We start from the raw sequence: 18247 nt of genomic DNA on the forward strand, positions 1-18247 counted from the left end.
AATCTCGTTTGGGGGGGAGTCTGATCTTTCCGACTCGGCCTATTTTCCCAGCTGTGAGAAAGAGGGAGCCTCGCTACAGCCGGCACCGTGAAGACACAGCTCAGCATGTTCTCATTGGCTGGTCAGACACACAGCGCGAGCCGCTGCTGTGGGGAGGCTCGTTCGAGTTGGCTCGCGCCTGACTTTACGCACAGGATTGTTTGAGAGAGAGAGAGACGGGCGATTCTTCGAGCTGCCGAAAGAGAGAGAGGCGGAAGCAGCCACAGACTCAGACACGAGCTCCTGAGAGTTATATAGTTTATTATTATTTAAAACCAATATAATAAATAAAATAATAATTTAGAAAGGTGAAATGTCCATACATGTATTGTGCAAAAAGCATATTTAAACTGCCATATGATTATGTCCCTCTCAAAGCACCGGCTTAGATCCAGAGTTTTTTTTACGAGGGAGAGAGTCTGCTGGGAGTGAGAGCCGGTGTCTAAAAACCCCGGATCTAACCCGGTGTTTTGACACAACGCAGAGCCTGCTCGGCTCTCGGGGGGATAGCTACTCCCTCCTCCTCGTTTGCTGCTTCGGTGTTCACGGGGCTGTCGGGCACGAGCTCTCTCTCTCTCTGTGTGTGTCTGATCAGCAAAGGAGAACATGAGTGCCTCACCCCCCTCTCTCGTACGGGAGCTCGAGGCTTCGTCCGTCTCTCTCTCAGCTCAAACAATCCTGTGAGTAAAGTCAGGCGCGCGCCGACTCGAACACCCCCCCCCCCCCACAGCAGCAGCTCGCGCTGTGATATCTCTCCCTCTCTTTTGAGAGCTCGCAGTTTGTTTCGTCAGTTTTTCAAACTCAGCTGAACAATTAATGCTTAAACCCTGAGTCCCCTGCACCGACTCTAACCCCGAGCCTCACATCGCGAGACTGTGCAGTCCTAGCAGCTATGAAGGCCCTTTGAGCCACACACTGCTTCCACCAGTCAACACGTGCTCGCTGTGGGCCCAAACCCTGCGTGAAAACAGCTTCCCGCACTTTATCAGAGAGGTGTTACCGTCTGGTGAGCTGTGTTTATATTTAGTTTCCATCCATTTATATTATCATACTTTTTGAAATATATTGTGTATTTATTTCGAGACGCAGCTTTTCAATTTTAAATATTTGATTTATTTGTAAATGTTTTGGAGGGAATATATTCACCTCCAGTCCAGCACACAAACACAACACAAATACATTTGATTATTTGATTGGCAGCAGATCAGATTAAGAACCCCTTATTCCCCAGAGAGGGGAAGCGCTGCATCGAAGGGGAAGTGCAGCGACAATAACACACATTGTAGATGAATGTTAAGCTGATGAAGCGTGTCCTTTCTCTCCTGGAGCACGAGGGTCTGTGATGGGCTGCCTCTCCTCTTCTGGCAGAGGTCTTCCTCCACCGGGTGAGACGTGCAGAAAGTCGTCTCCTCGGTCCTCGGGCTTCACCCCCTGCAGGGTCAGAGTCAGGTCTCCATCGGACCTCCAGTGAGGGGCTGCAGATGTTCTGCTCTCACACCCTGAGCCCGGTGAGGTGCTTCCGGAGGAGAGGTCCAGCTCCACCACAAGCTGTGTGTTCCTCTCCACTCTGCACCTCCCGAGTCCTCCTGCAGGAAAGCAGTGGAAAGCAGATCCAGCAGCCTGTCCCTCCGGCACTGCTTTCTCCCAGGATGTGATGACATTCAGATGGACACGCTTCTCCTGCTCCGAGCCGCAGGCTAACCCGTGCAGTCCCTGGTCGTTGATGCTGCTCCTGTTTGAGACCACGGACTCGTTTGGACTCATCCGGTCTTTGTAACCTGCTGCCGGCTTCCAGGCATCCTCCAGAGGAGCCACAGTCTGACTGCTTCCACCTGTCCAAGTGTGCTGAAGTGTGGCTCCTCTCTCCCTGCACTGTTCAGTCTCTGGAAACTGAACTGGATCTCCTGATATCGTATCGACAGCTAGGCCTCCCACGAGAGGAAGGTGGACAATAAGTAAGAACATGCGCAAAGTATGAGCTGCCATCTCCAGCCTTCTTCGTCTGGATCCTGTGCTCATTACAAGTGCTCTCTCGGTAACACTATTCTTCCAGAGCCTTGAGAGAGGGATCCGCCTCCTCTGCTCAGAGCTGTGTGAGGGAGGTGCGGTTACAGCAGGTGTCCACAGAGTGCAGCCCAAGTCAGACTGAAGCTTCTCCAAATGCTATCTCTTTAAATACTCTTTGATTTCCAATAGAGTCTGTATGCAGACCACAGCAAGGAGGCGGAGCCTAAAGGACCGACCGGCCCTCAGACAGCAGAGAGAGAGAGAGGACCGACCGACAGAGAGAGGCTCCGACAGACAGACAGAGGCTCCGACCGACAGACGGAGGCTCCGACCGACAGACGGAGGCTCCGACCGACCGACGGAGGCTCCGACCGACGGACGGAGGCTCCGACCGACAGAGAGAGGCTCCGACCGACCGACAGAGGCTCCGACCGACAGAGAGAGGCTCCGACCGACCGACAGAGAGAGGCTCCGACCGACAGACAGAGGCACCGACCGACAGACAGAGGCACCGACCGACAGAGAGAGGCTCCGACCGACAGACAGAGGCACCGACCGACAGACAGAGAGAGGCTCCGACCGACAGAGAGAGGCTCCGACCGACGGACGGATGCTCCGACCGACCGACAGAGAGAGGCTCCGACCGACAGAGAGAGGCTCCGACCGACAGACAGAGGCTCCGACCGACCGACAGACAGAGGCTCCGACCGACCGACAGACAGAGGCTCCGACCGACCGACAGACAGAGGCTCCGACCGACAGACAGAGGCTCCGACCGACCGACCGACAGAGGCTCCGACAGACAGAGGCACCGACCGACAGAGAGAGGCTCCGACCGACCGACAGAGGCTCCGACCGACAGAGAGAGGCTCCGACCGACAGACAGAGGCTCCGACCGACCGACAGAGGCTCCGACCGACGGACGGATGCTCCGACCGACGGACAGAGAGAGGCTCCCACCGACAGACAGAGGCTCCGACCGACAGACAGAGGCTCCGACCGACCGACCGACAGAGGCTCCGACCGACAGAGAGAGGCTCCGACCGACGGACAGAGGCTCCGACCGACAGAGAGAGGCTCCGACCGACGGACAGAGGCTCCGACCGACGGAAAGAGGCTCCGACCGACGGACAGAGGCTCCGACCGACAGAGAGAGGCTCCGACCGACGGACAGAGGCTCCGACCGACAGAGAGAGGCTCCGACCGACCGACAGAGGCTCCGACCGACAGACAGAGGCACCGACCGACAGAGAGAGGCTCCGACGGACAGACAGAGGCTCCGACCGACGGACGGATGCTCCGACCGACGGACAGAGGCTCCGACCGACAGAGAGAGGCTCCGACCGACAGACAGAGGCTCCGACCGACAGACAGAGGCACCGACCGACAGAGAGAGGCTCCGACCGACCGACAGAGAGAGGCTCCGACCGACAGAGAGAGGCTCCGACCGACCGACAGAGAGAGGCTCCGACCGACAGAGGCTCCGACCGACCGACAGAGGCTCCGACCGACCGACAGAGGCTCCGACCGACAGAGAGAGGCTCCGACCGACCGACAGAGGCTCCGACCGACCGACAGAGGCTCCGACCGACGGACAGAGGCTCCGACCGACGGACAGAGGCTCCGACCGACAGAGAGAGGCTCCGACCGACGGACAGAGGCTCCGACCGACGGACAGAGGCTCCGACCGACGGACAGAGGCTCCGACCGACAGAGAGAGGCTCCGACCGACAGACAGAGGCTCCGACCGACAGACAGAGGCACCGACCGACAGAGAGAGGCTCCGACCGACCGACAGAGAGAGGCTCCGACCGACCGACAGAGAGAGGCTCCGACCGACAGAGGCTCCGACCGACCGACAGAGGCTCCGACCGACAGAGGCTCCGACCGACAGACAGAGGCTCCGACCGACCGAGAGAGGCTCCGACCGACCGAGAGAGGCTCCGACCGCACAGAGGCTCCGACCGACCGAGAGAGGCTCCGACCGACCGAGAGAGGCTCCGACCGACCGAGAGAGGCTCCGACCGACAGAGAGAGGCTCCGACCGACGGACGGAGGCTCCGACCGACGGACGGAGGCTCCGACCGACAGAGAGAGACTGCGACCGACCGAGAGAGGCTCCGAACCGACGACCGCACAGAGGCTCCGACCGACCGACAGAGGCTCCGACCGACCGAGAGAGGCTCCGACCGCACAGACGGAGGCTCCGACCGACAGACGGAGGCTCCGACCGACAGACGGAGGCTCCGACCGACCGACAGACGGAGAGAGAGATAGTTTAAACACAGGATACATTAAACTCATGAATTGTAGGCATATCATTCGTCACTGTTGGTGCAGTGGTAGTAATTATTATTCAAATCACCAGTTTTATGGAAGATGTTGCTGTTTCTCATTTGACAACACGAGTAGAGGTTTCTGCAGCTAAAATACTGAAGTTGGAGTTACTGTCCTGATGTGTGTCATTCCTTTGTTCATGTTGTGTCTGGTGGTAAGATTAATTAATTAATTAACGTATTTATTATTTTTTAAACATTACAATACACATCAAATACTAAACATGAAATGTACAGTACATACCAATACATTGTACAAAGGGAAATATATACAGTACATACAAAGAGGAGAGTCTTCATTAAACATACACATTTTATTGGGTGTTCTAATTCAGAAACCACAAAACATGTGCCCACATTTCATTCTCTCGGACTTCATCACCCAGAAGAGCCATTTTGATATTTAACATGAACTCAGGAAGAAAACACACCGTCTGCCTTCTACAACTTGAGTTGCTCATCTCTGAATAGCATCCACGTTTTAGACGGTGTTGAGAGCTTCATGTTGAATACTTAAAACGAAAGTTAATTATAATCAATTATAAAACGGACAAGTCAAATCAAGCAATCTGATTGGTTCTTAGCCGTGATATACTGAGCGTATACCACGGGTAGAATTGTAAGTTACTTTTCACAACAAGTCAGTATCCCTCCGCGTCTGAGGAAAAACAGTATACCGTTGGGCTGAAAAGCTTTTCATACCAAGAAAGCAGCGGAGAAGTAACGGGGCAGAAACCCTCCTTTTTATGCAGCGGTCCGGACATAGACATCAAACGGCAAAACATATTCAGTGTGCAGTTCCTTTTAGGGCAGGGATATCTAGATACTTCCCAAGGTCTGACATCATGAAGTGTGCTACTTTTAAAGCAAGCAACGATGTTTTCAAATCTGTAATCAAAGAGGTCCGCAGAAACACTATCGGCCAATCAGATGATTTGACTTGTCAGTTTTAAATATATTTACATTTCTTCCGTTACGGAACAAATTTACAAAGCATAAGATGGAAACATTTAAGGTTAACTTCGACCTCCGGGGGGGGGGGTCTTACTATGGAGGAGTGGATTGAGCAGTGCCTATCTCCAGAAAAAAAAGCACCTAATCGACGACATGCAGAGCTACGTGAAGAGCAGGTAGACCAACTGGAGAAGTACCAGCATCCAAAAGCTTTCTGATGCAGGTCTTGAAACAAAGCAGAGAAATGATGGCCGTTAGTGGCCACAGGCAGGGGCGGACTGGCCATTGGGAATACCGGGAGTTTCCCCGGTGGGCCGGTGCTGTGTGTGGGCCGGAGGGCCAAAAAAAAAAAATCTTTTTTTTGCCTCAATCCTACCGGCCCACATTTGTAAGTGTTCCGGCCACTCCCTTTTTTTTTTTGCTTACCTAAATCTTACCGGCCCACATTTGTAAGTGTTCTGGCCCAGCCCAGCCCAGTGGGGTGTGGCCAGGGTTGGGTTGTAACGGAATACATGTCACGGCGTTACGTAATCAGAATACAAAAATCAAGTAACTGTATTCAGCTCGTGTTACATTTGAAAAACGAGTAATCTGATTACAGTTACTTTCGTAAACCTGAAGTGAATACATTTTGGATTACTTATTGGAATTATTGGTGGGAAAATGTCCTCACAACATTTAATATTCATTACTAAAGGTACAGCCTTGTCTGGTGCCTTGCTCAAGGGCACCACGGCAGGGCAGGAGGTGAACTGGGACCTCTCCAAGTAGAAGTCCACACTCCAAATAGGTCTGGTCGGGGACTTGAACCGGCGACCCTACGGCTCACAGTCCAAGCCCCTACTGACTGCCATAGATTTAGTCCCTAACTTTGCTCTCAAAATGGACCAGATTGATGCGTTTAACTTCGACATTTAAAAAATCTTCCCGGGGGAGCTTGCCCCCGGACCCCCCTAGAGGAGGTGAGGTCCATCACCTGCCCACACTCCCTGTTAAATTGTCTCACCCACATTGAGGATGCTTCGTACGTCGCCCATGTTTTATTCCATGTGTCAAGTCAGGCAAATTGGGTCCAAATGTTATTGCATCAATGATCTGTTAACATTAAAATCACTAAATATATGCCGTAACTATTTTTGCTCTAGGCAACTCAAGGGCTCAGGTGATGTGATTACTATATGAATAATGGTCCAAAATAACATAAAATGCATAGGGTTTTTTGTTAAGTAACATACTTTCGTCGCCGGCCGGCCGATACATGCCGCGCATTAAGTGGGCCTGTCTGTCAATTAATCCCCGGGCCACTTTCCCCCCCCAGTCCGCCCCTGGCCATAGGTGCGAAAACTCTCTGGAGCTACTGGAAGCCGAATCCCGGGGACCGGAGAAAGTGGAGCAATATTCTCACCACGCCAAGCAACAGCCTAGGTCCTAGGGCAACCTCAACAAGTAACCACGTCTCGGCGGATGATGTGTCCCTTCACAATGTGGCAGGCAAGACAGTTTTCTGAATCTTACATCAATGATTGCTATTAAAAATCATTGCTATCTGAAACATTAAAATACAAGGTTATTTCATTTCAACAGTGTAATAGATCACTGCTAACTGCTCTTTGTGCAGCCCAGGATGCTGATGGAAATCGTATGGTCTGATTCTATTACACTGTTGAAATGAAATAACCTTGTATTTTAATGTTTCAGATAGCAATGATTTTTAATAGCAATCATTGATGTGAGATTCAGAAAACTGTCTTGCCTGCCACATTGTGAAGGGACACATCATCCGCCGAGACAAGTACACACAAACAGATACAGGTCAAGCTGTTCACTTAAACATGTGTACCGGGCAGATATGTAACTGTGCTAAAGGACAGCCTATTGCTACTTCAACACAGAACAACAGACAGCAGGAGTCACAGGATAGGCAGACATGTTGCACCGTCATACACGGGAGCGCACCTGCAGTCAGCCCTATGTTCCCTCAGAGCTATCTTCACCCCTAGCCCCAAGCCTCGCCCTGATGAACCCCATCAGGGACACTGGTCTGTGTCTCTTGTGTTAACGCACTGGAGGCCAGTCTGAGTGAGGGATTGTAATATGCGTGCATGTGTTTCAGTCCTACACCATGGGTTCTGAAATCTTCCTTAAAACACTTCCTGTTCAGAGCAAACTCTGGTCCTTCTGTATAACTGTATAGCCGCTTCTAGAAACGCCTTCTCAATCCTACGTTTCAGAACAAGAGCAAGGAGACACTTGAATCCTACCACTGCTTCCTTTATGAGCATCGGTGAGTTCCTATGACAGTAATTATAGTGTTATAAGCTGATTATAATACTTTATAAGTTGATGCATAGCCAGTTTTACCGCTTCATTTATTATGCTCTAATTCTTCCTTTGAATAAGACGAAGGTTTAAAGATCAAATGCAAAGGTTTTTTTTATAATTGCCAGTAAACTCGAAATCATATAGCTACAACACTATCTAAGATATTGCAGTATTAAAATCGGAGATAATATGCGTCTGGCAATGCGCAATATTTATTTTGTTCAACCCCCAACACCAAGTCCGACGATTTATTTTCTCAGCCGCTCCTCCGCAAGATGGCGTCGCCTGACGTCAGAGTTGCCAAACAAACACACCCTGGCTTATCGCTCACAGCGGCTCCCGCCGATAGTACAACTTAGTTTCGTCTATCATGTCTGATTCTGAGTCGGAGGCCACCCAATATCTGGAGTATGTTGTCGACATCCAGCCATATTTATACGAGCCTCTGATGGACAGCTTCCCCCCCCCATCTATGTATATACTCGCATTTTAGACTCTGTTACTAACTGTATATCTGTAGACTTGGTATGTCTTAAATGTCCGGTTAGGATGTATTAGAACGAAATCTAAAATGAAAATTGTAAATAAGCCATCTGTATGTCAAATATGTCAAATATGTCTTAAATGATATGATGAATTGGAAATGGGGGACCCTGATGTAAACAAGACGAAAGTCTTTCTCTGGTCTGCATCCCCTTAACAATTGTATATTTTGAGCTGTACTGTACTGTACCCAATATACAAGCTGTTAATAAACTTTTCAATCAATCAATCAATCAGTCGAAGAGGAAATACAAGGAAACATCACCTGATATCACCGATGAAAGTGCTGATGGCGATTATCTATATGTGAATAATAATAAGTGAATGTGTAACACCAAATTCAGTAAAAATACATTACATGAATTACTTTAAGGTACTTGTGTATGGTTCTCTTATTGTATAATAGTTGTGCATACAATGAAGAACATTATGTGCAGTATGGTCAAAAGTATAAAAACAAACAAAATAATGTGCAGTGTTTAATTAATTTATTATTATAAGAACAAAATAGTGCCACGGGCTCTGTAGCTTACCACCATATGAACTCTGAAAGAAACACAGCAGAAAACACACCCCAGAGTTATCGTCCAGCGACCAGCTGCTCAACGGAGGAGTGTTTTTGAATCATCTGGATTTAAATGCATAACTCATATCAGACCTCAAACCTAACACGACCACAGCAGTCTTCTCAAAATAAACTAGATATGCACAATCGTATCCCCGTGGTAACCCTCAGAAGTATAACCAAGATCAACATGAAATGAATTGATTTTGAGCACCAGTACAAAAAAGAAAGATGTGTAGTGCCGAGAGATAGGGAGTCGCAGGCGGTGCAATGGAGGTACACAAGATGACTTTATTTGTTACATGTTGTCCGGCTGCAGTCCGGGAAGAAAGAGAGAGAAGACGGGAGGGAACACAATATATATAGAGATCCACATACATGTCCATGTGGAAACCAAACCCCCCACTGTAGTTCCGTGTGTGGATTATGTAACCGTGTGTGTGTGTGTGTGTGTGTGTGTGTGTGTGTGGTCACCACAGATGTCACCATTTATGTATGAAAGCGACTCCTGCTCCTCTGTACTCCAACAAGTACAAGCTTGTTTTACAAATGCTGACGCAGTTGGGGGTGGGACTCGTCTGTTTGACCTCAGAGCTTCGGCCTTCTTGTAGGTAGGGTTAGTATTCCGCAGCTCAACAACCTCTCCCATCAGTTCTTGCACATAAACTGAAAAGACAAACAAGGGGGGAAATATTATTCCAAAAACAACACATTCGGGCCCCGTTGAAAGCTTAGCGAGAGGCACATTGAGCAGACACTCACCGAAAGTTGGTGTAACTCTGACTGCTTTGATGACTGGCTCTCCCCTCCTGGCCTTCGGAAACGACACGTCATAGCTTGAGCCCGTCCAGAATTTTCATTGAAGTGTAGTCCGGCTAATTGTACTCTGCATCAAAAAATAATAATATAAATTGTGTAGGACAATTCACCAAAATAAATCCTGTGACGACCCCTCCACACCACGTGGGGTGCCGTGTGTGTGTGTGTGTGTGTGTGTGTGGTTTGTTCAGGTTGTTGCAGGTGCTGATGAGCCGCACCTGTGGGCGGATGGCTCTCTGATGAGCTGCACCTGGTGAAGCGGGATAAAGGAGGAGCCCAGGCGGTTGCGTCGGTCTCACTCCTCTGGGCACTTTCTCGGTGCCAGCCTCGGGGACCTGTGGCTGCTTTTTGTCATTATATTGTAAATAAGAGAATAAACACTTCTTATTCTCCTACCCTTCGTCTCGCCTCCCTGCTTTTTGTTGCAGCCCAGGAGCCGGGTACGAAGGGTATTCTCTTATTTACAATATAATGACAAAAACCAGCCACAGGTCCCCGAGGCTGGCACCGAGAAAGTGCCCAGATCTGTCTTCATCGAGATCTATGGGAGGAGGCTGGCACGATGTCCCGATCGTTGTGGTGAGGAGTGCAGTCTGTTGTACGAAGTCCGAACCAGATTTGAGGCCCAAAGTACAGGTTCCCCTTGACCTTGATGCTTTTTCTGAGATGGAAAATCTCTCTCGTACGTTTGAGTGGCACGGTAATAAAATTGGAAAATAACAAATTGAACATTTACAAGATGAACAATCTTGATTGTGTATTACAACAACAGTGCAATTAGAGGGCATGTGTCCATTCAAAAAGGCTGATATTGGTACTAGTATATATATGTGAACAACAACTACATCATGATGATTTGTTCTTTATTCTTTTGTTTACCTCTACTTCGGTTTGCATGGCTCCAGAGGAGTGTGGCTCCTCTGTCCCAATCTCCTCGACTTCAGTATCTCCCTCGATGTCAGGATCCTCAGTGTCTGTGCTGGTGTCCTGCATCAAACTGTTCACCACCTGCTTGAAGGAATATTTTAACCTATTAAGCCCTGAGCCTGTTTGTCAGGTTTCAGGCTCGAAAATGCCACTAACACAACAAAGACTATCTTCACTTGTAAAAGGGGTAAATTAATTAATTGTTCACACTTTTCCGTTATGAGTGGAGGAGCGATGAAGGAGCTGCAGATAAACTTCAATGCTAACAGTGAATTAGCCCCGAGCGAAAAATGCTAACCTGTTACTGCACTGAAATCACTCCTAGCTCCCTTATTACTTATCCTAGCTCCACATCCCACACATTGTTTATGATCGTAAAGACACAGAATCTAACGGTGCCCACCTCTATAAGCAATACAACTTAATACAACTGCAATTCCGTTATTTGCGTTATCTGCTGTGCTCCGTGCGCTTTGAAATCTAATCAAAACTTGTTAACCTCAATTCTTTGGCGTTTCGCCATCGCCTGGCTCTTTCGTTCTTTCCGTGGTTTCTTGTGCTGAAATATGGAGGGGACGGCTCCGGGTTTCAGCTTCCGATGTACTTTAATGCTTCTGCACCAACAGCCTTGATGGTAGCAGGATCAACGTCGTATGCATCACACGCGAAGTGGCCAGAACACAACTTGCTCCATGTTGTCGGTTGCCAGCCAACACGATTCACTAAAATAATCCATTTTTGGCGGATGATTTGGTCTTTGGGAAATGCATGGAAAACTCTCCCAGATCCCGCACCGTTCGTACAACAAAAAGCACAACAATAACCCATGTTAATTCCGTTTTCTTTTCGAAAAACATGTGGCCGAGACTGCCGAGTCGGGACATTTGGTCCAGAGACTGTTTGGCAACAATGACGTCACGCGCGCGGAGGCTGCTGGGAATGTCATGTCAGAAATTCAGACGGCACACCCAGAGGCGCGGGAAGGTATTTTGAGTGGGGGTGCTGAGGTGCTGGACTCCAGTGAACACTATTACGGGCACTAGAGCACGCACAAAAGCACTCCCCACACGCAAACACACAGTACACCCCGACTGTTACAATGAAGGCTCGATAATCAGCTCACGGCATATAGGCAGGGGTAAAGTGCTTTTTTTTTACGAGTGGGGAGCGGACCTCACCTCCTCTAGGGGGATCCTCACCTCCCCTAGGGGGGGGTCCTCACCTCCCCTAGCGGGGTCCGGGGGGATGTTCCCCCGGTAAGATTTGTTTTAAATATTGAAGTTGAAAGCATCAATCTGGTGCACTTTGAGAGCAACATTAAGAGACCTATGGATACATCTCTCAGCACCCAGATGAAACACAACTGTAAGCAGATGTTCTTTTTCTTTATGGATATTTTACAAATCACTCCCCTTTCAAACTGTATTCTTGTTTTACTGCCATATAGTATTTCATAACTGTTTTTCCTTTATTCTCTTATTTGTTTTATAACTACAATGATCATATGAAAGTGTGCCGCGGAAATAATCTTTTGAATAATTTGTGACCAAACCGTTTGAGACCCACTGAGATAACTTAGACTAAAGTTAACTATCTAACACTCAGAGAGTCCTTTAGCTCACCTGAGCCTCTCAGTCTGAGAGGAGAGGACTCTCCTCCAGCGTGTTGTGGAACCAACAGCTCCGTGTGTCCGTTAGTGCCGCTAGCTAACTGCTAACCAGATGCTAACAACACGGTCCCTCTCTCTCTCTCCCCCCCACGCACACACTAAATACGCTATGTACACACACATATATTTTAGAAGTACAGAATAAGAAAAGCATAAATGTCATGTTTGAAAAGACGGACCTTTATTAATCCCCGTGGGGAGATTCAGAGTTCAAACAGCAACAGGTTGAGAATGAAAAACAGGACGGCACAGATTCACAGATTAAAACAATTAAATCAAATCAAAGATACAAATAAAAATGATAGAAAACTGAAATAAAAGATTAAATAAAATGAACATATATATATATATATATACATGTGTGGAAACAGTGTGTTTGATGTCCAGTATGTCGGAGTTTGTAAAAGATTGATTTAAGACATCAGGGTCTGAGCAGGAGTCCTGAAGTCAGACCTTTCCATACACTTCAAGACCTCATCTCCACTTGGAGTTCTAACCGGTTACCTAGGCGACACGCTTTACCTCACATTGACTATATACAGTATTGATTGTCCTTCCTCTTTATCTTCCAACCATTTGGACGCAGACTTGTATTTCCCCATAACGATGTTGCTTAGCAACCGGCGTAAACGGACCTTCACGCTATCAAGCAGTGAGCGCGCGACGTCCTGTTCAAACCCAACGGGATGCCATCAATAAACTCCACAGAATCTCACTACACACCTACGCCATGATTACATTCAGGCAGACTGTAGAACACAACCTCTCTGGACACTTTATATACTCATTGAAAACAAGCTACAACATTTAAACCCTTGGGAAATGCCCTTTAATACTTTTTAATAGACTTACTTTTCGCTAAATTGATTTATCAACTCGTAATACTTCTTAAGACCCCGCGGACCCCCTGTTTATGCATCACAGTATTTTCATGAATACAGATATCATCATTGTGATGAAACTGCAGCACTTATATTTGTTGTTTTTATAAAACTATTTACACAATGATATGTCATATCACCACCTAGTGGGTAAAACAGGTACTGCTGGTTTGTGAATGCCATGATTTCAATGTAATGCTGCTTTAAAAACATGGTTGCTGTCTGTGACCTCTGACCCCACCAGGCCTTCTTCTGCAGCGCTCTGCTGATCTCCCTCTGAGGTCTTCGGCTCTCCTTCTTTCTTACAACTCGCTGTGAAAACATTAAGTCATATTATACGTTTGTATCAGATAATCATCTAAATCAGAAAAGCAACTAAAGGTTCAAATAACTGCAGTGGAAGAAAACTACAATATCATTATGTGTAGATGTGGTGGAGTAGAAGTAGAGAGTAGCACACACTGAAAACACTCGGGGAAAGTACCTCCACATGTTCTTAAGTACAGTGAGTCCATCTGTAACTCTCCTCCACTCACAGACACACATTTGCACAAAGCTTGTTGATCTGCTCGAAGGATGTTGAGACAGATCTGAGAACAGATTTCTGCGCCTGCTGCTACAGAGCTAGAGCTGTTTGCATCTTACAATGTGTCTATACATTCTGTCATCTTATTATATTTACATGGATACAGACTCATGCATTCACTCGGTCACCTCATGCTGTTCATTATTCAGCCTCTTGCATTTATTTATTGTTGACATGTATATAGTTTACTTCTGCATTACTTCGGTCTCGCAACATTACCTGCTCTATTTGTATCTTTTAATTAGTTGTGTTGTTTTATGTCTTATATAAATTAGGGCTGTCAGTCGATTAAAATAGTTAATCGTGATTAATCGCACATTTTTGATCTGTTCTAAATGTACCTTAGAGGAATATTTTTCAAGTTGTTAATACTCTTATCAACATCTGAGTGGACAAATATGCTTTATGCTAATCTTTATTATCATTTGAACATTACAAATATTCGCCTCAATTCAACCTGGAACCTCTCATACAATACAAATGGTGTGTGTGTGTGTGTGCGCGCGTTGGAGCTATGTGCAACTCAAGGCATATACTCGAACGGGAGCTGCCCGGACGCTGTGATCATGTTGCACTATCCGTGCTGAGTGTGCTGACTTCTCCTCCAATGTCCCGCTGTCTGCTTCCTGCATCAAGTCAAGTGCTCGGCGCAGTTGTGTGGATATAGCGCTCCTCTGTTTTCATTTAAACAGCTCCTTATATCCGTTAGCGCAGCTAGCTAGCACCAGATGCTAACAACAACAATGCACGTAAGGTCTCTCTCTCGCTCGCTCGGGCCACACACACACACACACACACACACACACACACACACACACACACACACACACACACACACACACACACACACACACACACACACACACACACACACACACACACACACACACACACACACACACACACACACACACACACACACACACACACACACACACACACACACACACACACACACACACACACACACACACACACACACACACACACACACACACACACACACACACACACACACACACACACACACACACACACACACACACACACACACACACACACACACACTATCCCGGTCCTGGCGATAGCCAGTCGGTGCCTGCCGGTGAGCGTGGAAGTGTGGTCTGCCACAAGCGGGCGGCAGGAGCGGGGCTGTCAGCAGACGGTATTTTAAACTCGAAAACTCTGAAACTACGGGGCGGCCGGGAAAAAAAATACACATGCGTTAAAATAATTAGTGGCGTTCATTTTTTTTTTCCATTAACGCGTTATAAACTTGACAGCCCTAATATAACTATGATGCATTGCCCTGTCTACACTGTAGCCACTGTGCATGCCGTGCACTGGTCACCAGGGGCACAGCCCCACCGAGTGTCAGCAGGAAGATTCAAATAATAATTAAAAAGAGCAAAATAAATCTTAAAATATATTTGAATGAGTATTCTCGTCCGTGTCCAACACACTCTCCCTCCCAACTCGTCCTGCATGTCAGGATCCCGTGGCCTCACTATCAACACAGTGCGGGCCCTTTAGCGTCGATGCCCAACTATCAGGAGTCCCATTGAATTGCATAGAGCGACCCCCCCCCCCCCCTCTATCCAATCGGAACCATGGATAGCCAGCTATTTGTTCACGTGTTTAAAAAAGAAGCTTATATACACACATCTAAGTTTTCCTGCCCCACCACTTTTGTACAGCGAACGCCACTGTGTGCATGTGACGATAACGCCTTTGAATCTTGAAATGAGCGTTGGATGAAGTTGTGGTTCAATGTTTTTCGGCACTGATATCTCCAGTGATGGGTAATGATCACTTCACCAGGAGCGCTTGATCAGAACAATATTCTAACATGAGAAACCCTATCCTCTAAACGGAGGGAAACATTTCAGTCAGAGGTCAGCACACGGCTGGAGACGAGGCAGAGGGGTTATTTAGGAAATCCTACCCTACGTGTTAAAGTTCAGAGTTTCAGCAAGATTCACAAAACTGATAATTCAATTCTTTAGAACTTACGGATCACTCCACGTTTCACCAGAATCCCAACGGCGACAGCGGCAACGAAAGCAGCAGGAATCAGGACACCGAGGGCAGCTTTCCAGACATCTGCAGCTGAAGGTTGAAAGACTGGCTCAGTTTCCCCCCAACATAACATGTGTTGGAGAAATTCATTGATTTAAATATTTAAAAGTTAAACATGTATTTCTTTCATTTCTTAAATATTAAAGGGCATTACCCGGACCTCCCTCAGCCGGAGGGGCAGGTGCTCCCGAGTCCTTTCTCCGGCTCCGTCCCTCCTCTGTTTCAATGGAAAGCGTCTCATTAGGGAACAAGGTTCTCTTTCTTTACGTTCTTCTTAAACAGAAATACAGAAAATAAGCCTCGAGGAGCACGAGAGGAAAACAACAAACATGTTGTTACGTATCTTCTGTGTTTATCCCTTTTAGCAAAGTGTATGTTTGCTACGAGAGAATAAAGTAACAGTCGAGCCAACGTGCTAAGTTAGCCTGTGTTAACTGTTGATCTCAGGTATTGGTCACATGGTGTGGTTTCTGGTCTTTAGAGCAAGCATGCTCATTTCTGACGTGGCGCTAATCTGAAGTAAACATTGAATACTGCTTTCTGTCCCTCCATCTTGTGACTGTGTGACTCCCTCTCTTGGATATCAGCATGTGAAGGACACTGCTCAGGACCTAGCTGATGCTCTGTATGTGAGGACTACTTCCATCCAGAGAGGATCACAGACACATGGATCCAGATGTTGAAGCTCAAGCCGGGGACCAGGGGGGGTGTTCTAACACCAAGTGTCCGTATTGAACTCAGAGTGCTTACCAACGATGAGCTCGACAGAACAGTTCAGCTCCAAAGAGTCGTCGTGGCCTGCAAGCTTTCCACTGACGACGCCTTCGTAGCTTCCGCTGTCCGACGGAGTCACGTTGCAGATGTTCACCAGCAGCGTTCCTCTGGCCGGGTCCTCCCAGTTCACAGAGGTCCTGAGTTTGTATTGAGCATCTGCTGCGTCAGGATCAATCCACCCTCCATGTCGAGAGAAGAGGACATCCTTGGTGCCGTTAACGGTCCAGTGCAATGCTGTAGGGGCGAAGTGTTCAGGGCGAATGAAGCCACACCAGACTGTTGCGTTTTGTCCTGAAACCGCCTGGATCGTCTGCGGGCTGGCAGGACGAGGCGCTGCTGGGAAACAAAGGGAACCGCTTTCACACGTCTGAAGATTTACAGCACGTCCAAACAACAAGTCAAATAACACGTAAAACATTCACACGTAAAAGTCGCTTCTCTGGTGCGCACCGGACGACAGTTTCTTACATCGTTTAATTTTTCCGCAAGATGGCGTCGCCTGACGTCAGAGTTGCCAAACAAACACACCCTGGCTTATCGCTCACAGCGGCTCCCGCCGATAGTACAACTTAGTTTCGTCTATCATGTCTGATTCTGAGTCGGAGGCCACCCAATATCTGGAGTATGTTGTCGACATCCAGCCATATTTATACGAGCCTCTGATGGACAGCTTCCCCCCCCCATCTATGTATATACTCGCATTTTAGACTCTGTTACTAACTGTATATCTGTAGACTTGGTATGTCTTAAATGTCCGGTTAGGATGTATTAGAACGAAATCTAAAATGAAAATTGTAAATAAGCCATCTGTATGTCAAATATGTCAAATATGTCTTAAATGATATGATGAATTGGAAATGGGGGACCCTGATGTAAACAAGACGAAAGTCTTTCTCTGGTCTGCATCCCCTTAACAATTGTATATTTTGAGCTGTACTGTACTGTACCCAATATACAAGCTGTTAATAAACTTTTCAATCAATCAATCAATCAGTCGAAGAGGAAATACAAGGAAACATCACCTGATATCACCGATGAAAGTGCTGATGGCGATTATCTATATGTGAATAATAATAAGTGAATGTGTAACACCAAATTCAGTAAAAATACATTACATGAATTACTTTAAGGTACTTGTGTATGGTTCTCTTATTGTATAATAGTTGTGCATACAATGAAGAACATTATGTGCAGTATGGTCAAAAGTATAAAAACAAACAAAATAATGTGCAGTGTTTAATTAATTTATTATTATAAGAACAAAATAGTGCCACGGGCTCTGTAGCTTACCACCATATGAACTCTGAAAGAAACACAGCAGAAAACACACCCCAGAGTTATCGTCCAGCGACCAGCTGCTCAACGGAGGAGTGTTTTTGAATCATCTGGATTTAAATGCATAACTCATATCAGACCTCAAACCTAACACGACCACAGCAGTCTTCTCAAAATAAACTAGATATGCACAATCGTATCCCCGTGGTAACCCTCAGAAGTATAACCAAGATCAACATGAAATGAATTGATTTTGAGCACCAGTACAAAAAAGAAAGATGTGTAGTGCCGAGAGATAGGGAGTCGCAGGCGGTGCAATGGAGGTACACAAGATGACTTTATTTGTTACATGTTGTCCGGCTGCAGTCCGGGAAGAAAGAGAGAGAAGACGGGAGGGAACACAATATATATAGAGATCCACATACATGTCCATGTGGAAACCAAACCCCCCACTGTAGTTCCGTGTGTGGA

The 18247-nt window shown here is 47.2% G+C and overlaps 2 protein-coding genes across 5 annotated transcripts; one reads left to right on the forward strand and one right to left on the reverse strand.

Moving 5' to 3' along the window:
* The first annotated feature begins 2013 nt into the window (after positions 1-2013).
* Positions 2014-4323, forward strand: LOC139434290 (serine-aspartate repeat-containing protein I-like). Its single transcript, XM_071204158.1, has 3 exons — positions 2014-2039; positions 2093-2141; positions 2236-4323. The coding sequence occupies exons 1-3, from the start codon at positions 2014-2016 to the stop codon at positions 4321-4323; spliced, it is 2163 nt and encodes a 720-aa protein (XP_071060259.1).
* Positions 4324-9045: 4722 nt separating this feature from the next.
* On the reverse strand, positions 9046-17583 carry LOC117450862 (uncharacterized). 4 transcript variants are annotated; one of them, XR_011644139.1, is made up of 6 exons: positions 16478-17583; positions 15882-15944; positions 15662-15772; positions 10465-10593; positions 9529-9652; positions 9046-9432 (listed from the first exon to the last, which is right to left on the reverse strand). XR_011644139.1 is itself a non-coding variant. In XM_034088873.2 (4 exons), the coding sequence occupies exons 1-4, from the start codon at positions 16917-16919 to the stop codon at positions 10553-10555; spliced, it is 657 nt and encodes a 218-aa protein (XP_033944764.1). In that variant the 5' UTR covers positions 16920-17583; the 3' UTR covers positions 10007-10552. The 4 variants fall into 4 exon arrangements, 3 of the variants coding, with proteins under 3 accessions (XP_033944764.1, XP_033944755.1, XP_033944747.1); XM_034088873.2 differs by lacking the exons at positions 9046-9432; positions 9529-9652 and having other exon boundaries at positions 10007-10593; XM_034088864.2 differs by lacking the exons at positions 9046-9432; positions 9529-9652; positions 10465-10593 and adding an exon at positions 12346-13374 and having other exon boundaries at positions 15662-15757.
* Between the last annotated feature and the right edge of the window lie 664 nt (positions 17584-18247).

Source organism: Pseudochaenichthys georgianus, chromosome 1, assembly GCF_902827115.2.
Source record: "Pseudochaenichthys georgianus chromosome 1, fPseGeo1.2, whole genome shotgun sequence".
Classification (NCBI taxonomy): domain Eukaryota; kingdom Metazoa; phylum Chordata; class Actinopteri; order Perciformes; family Channichthyidae; genus Pseudochaenichthys; species Pseudochaenichthys georgianus.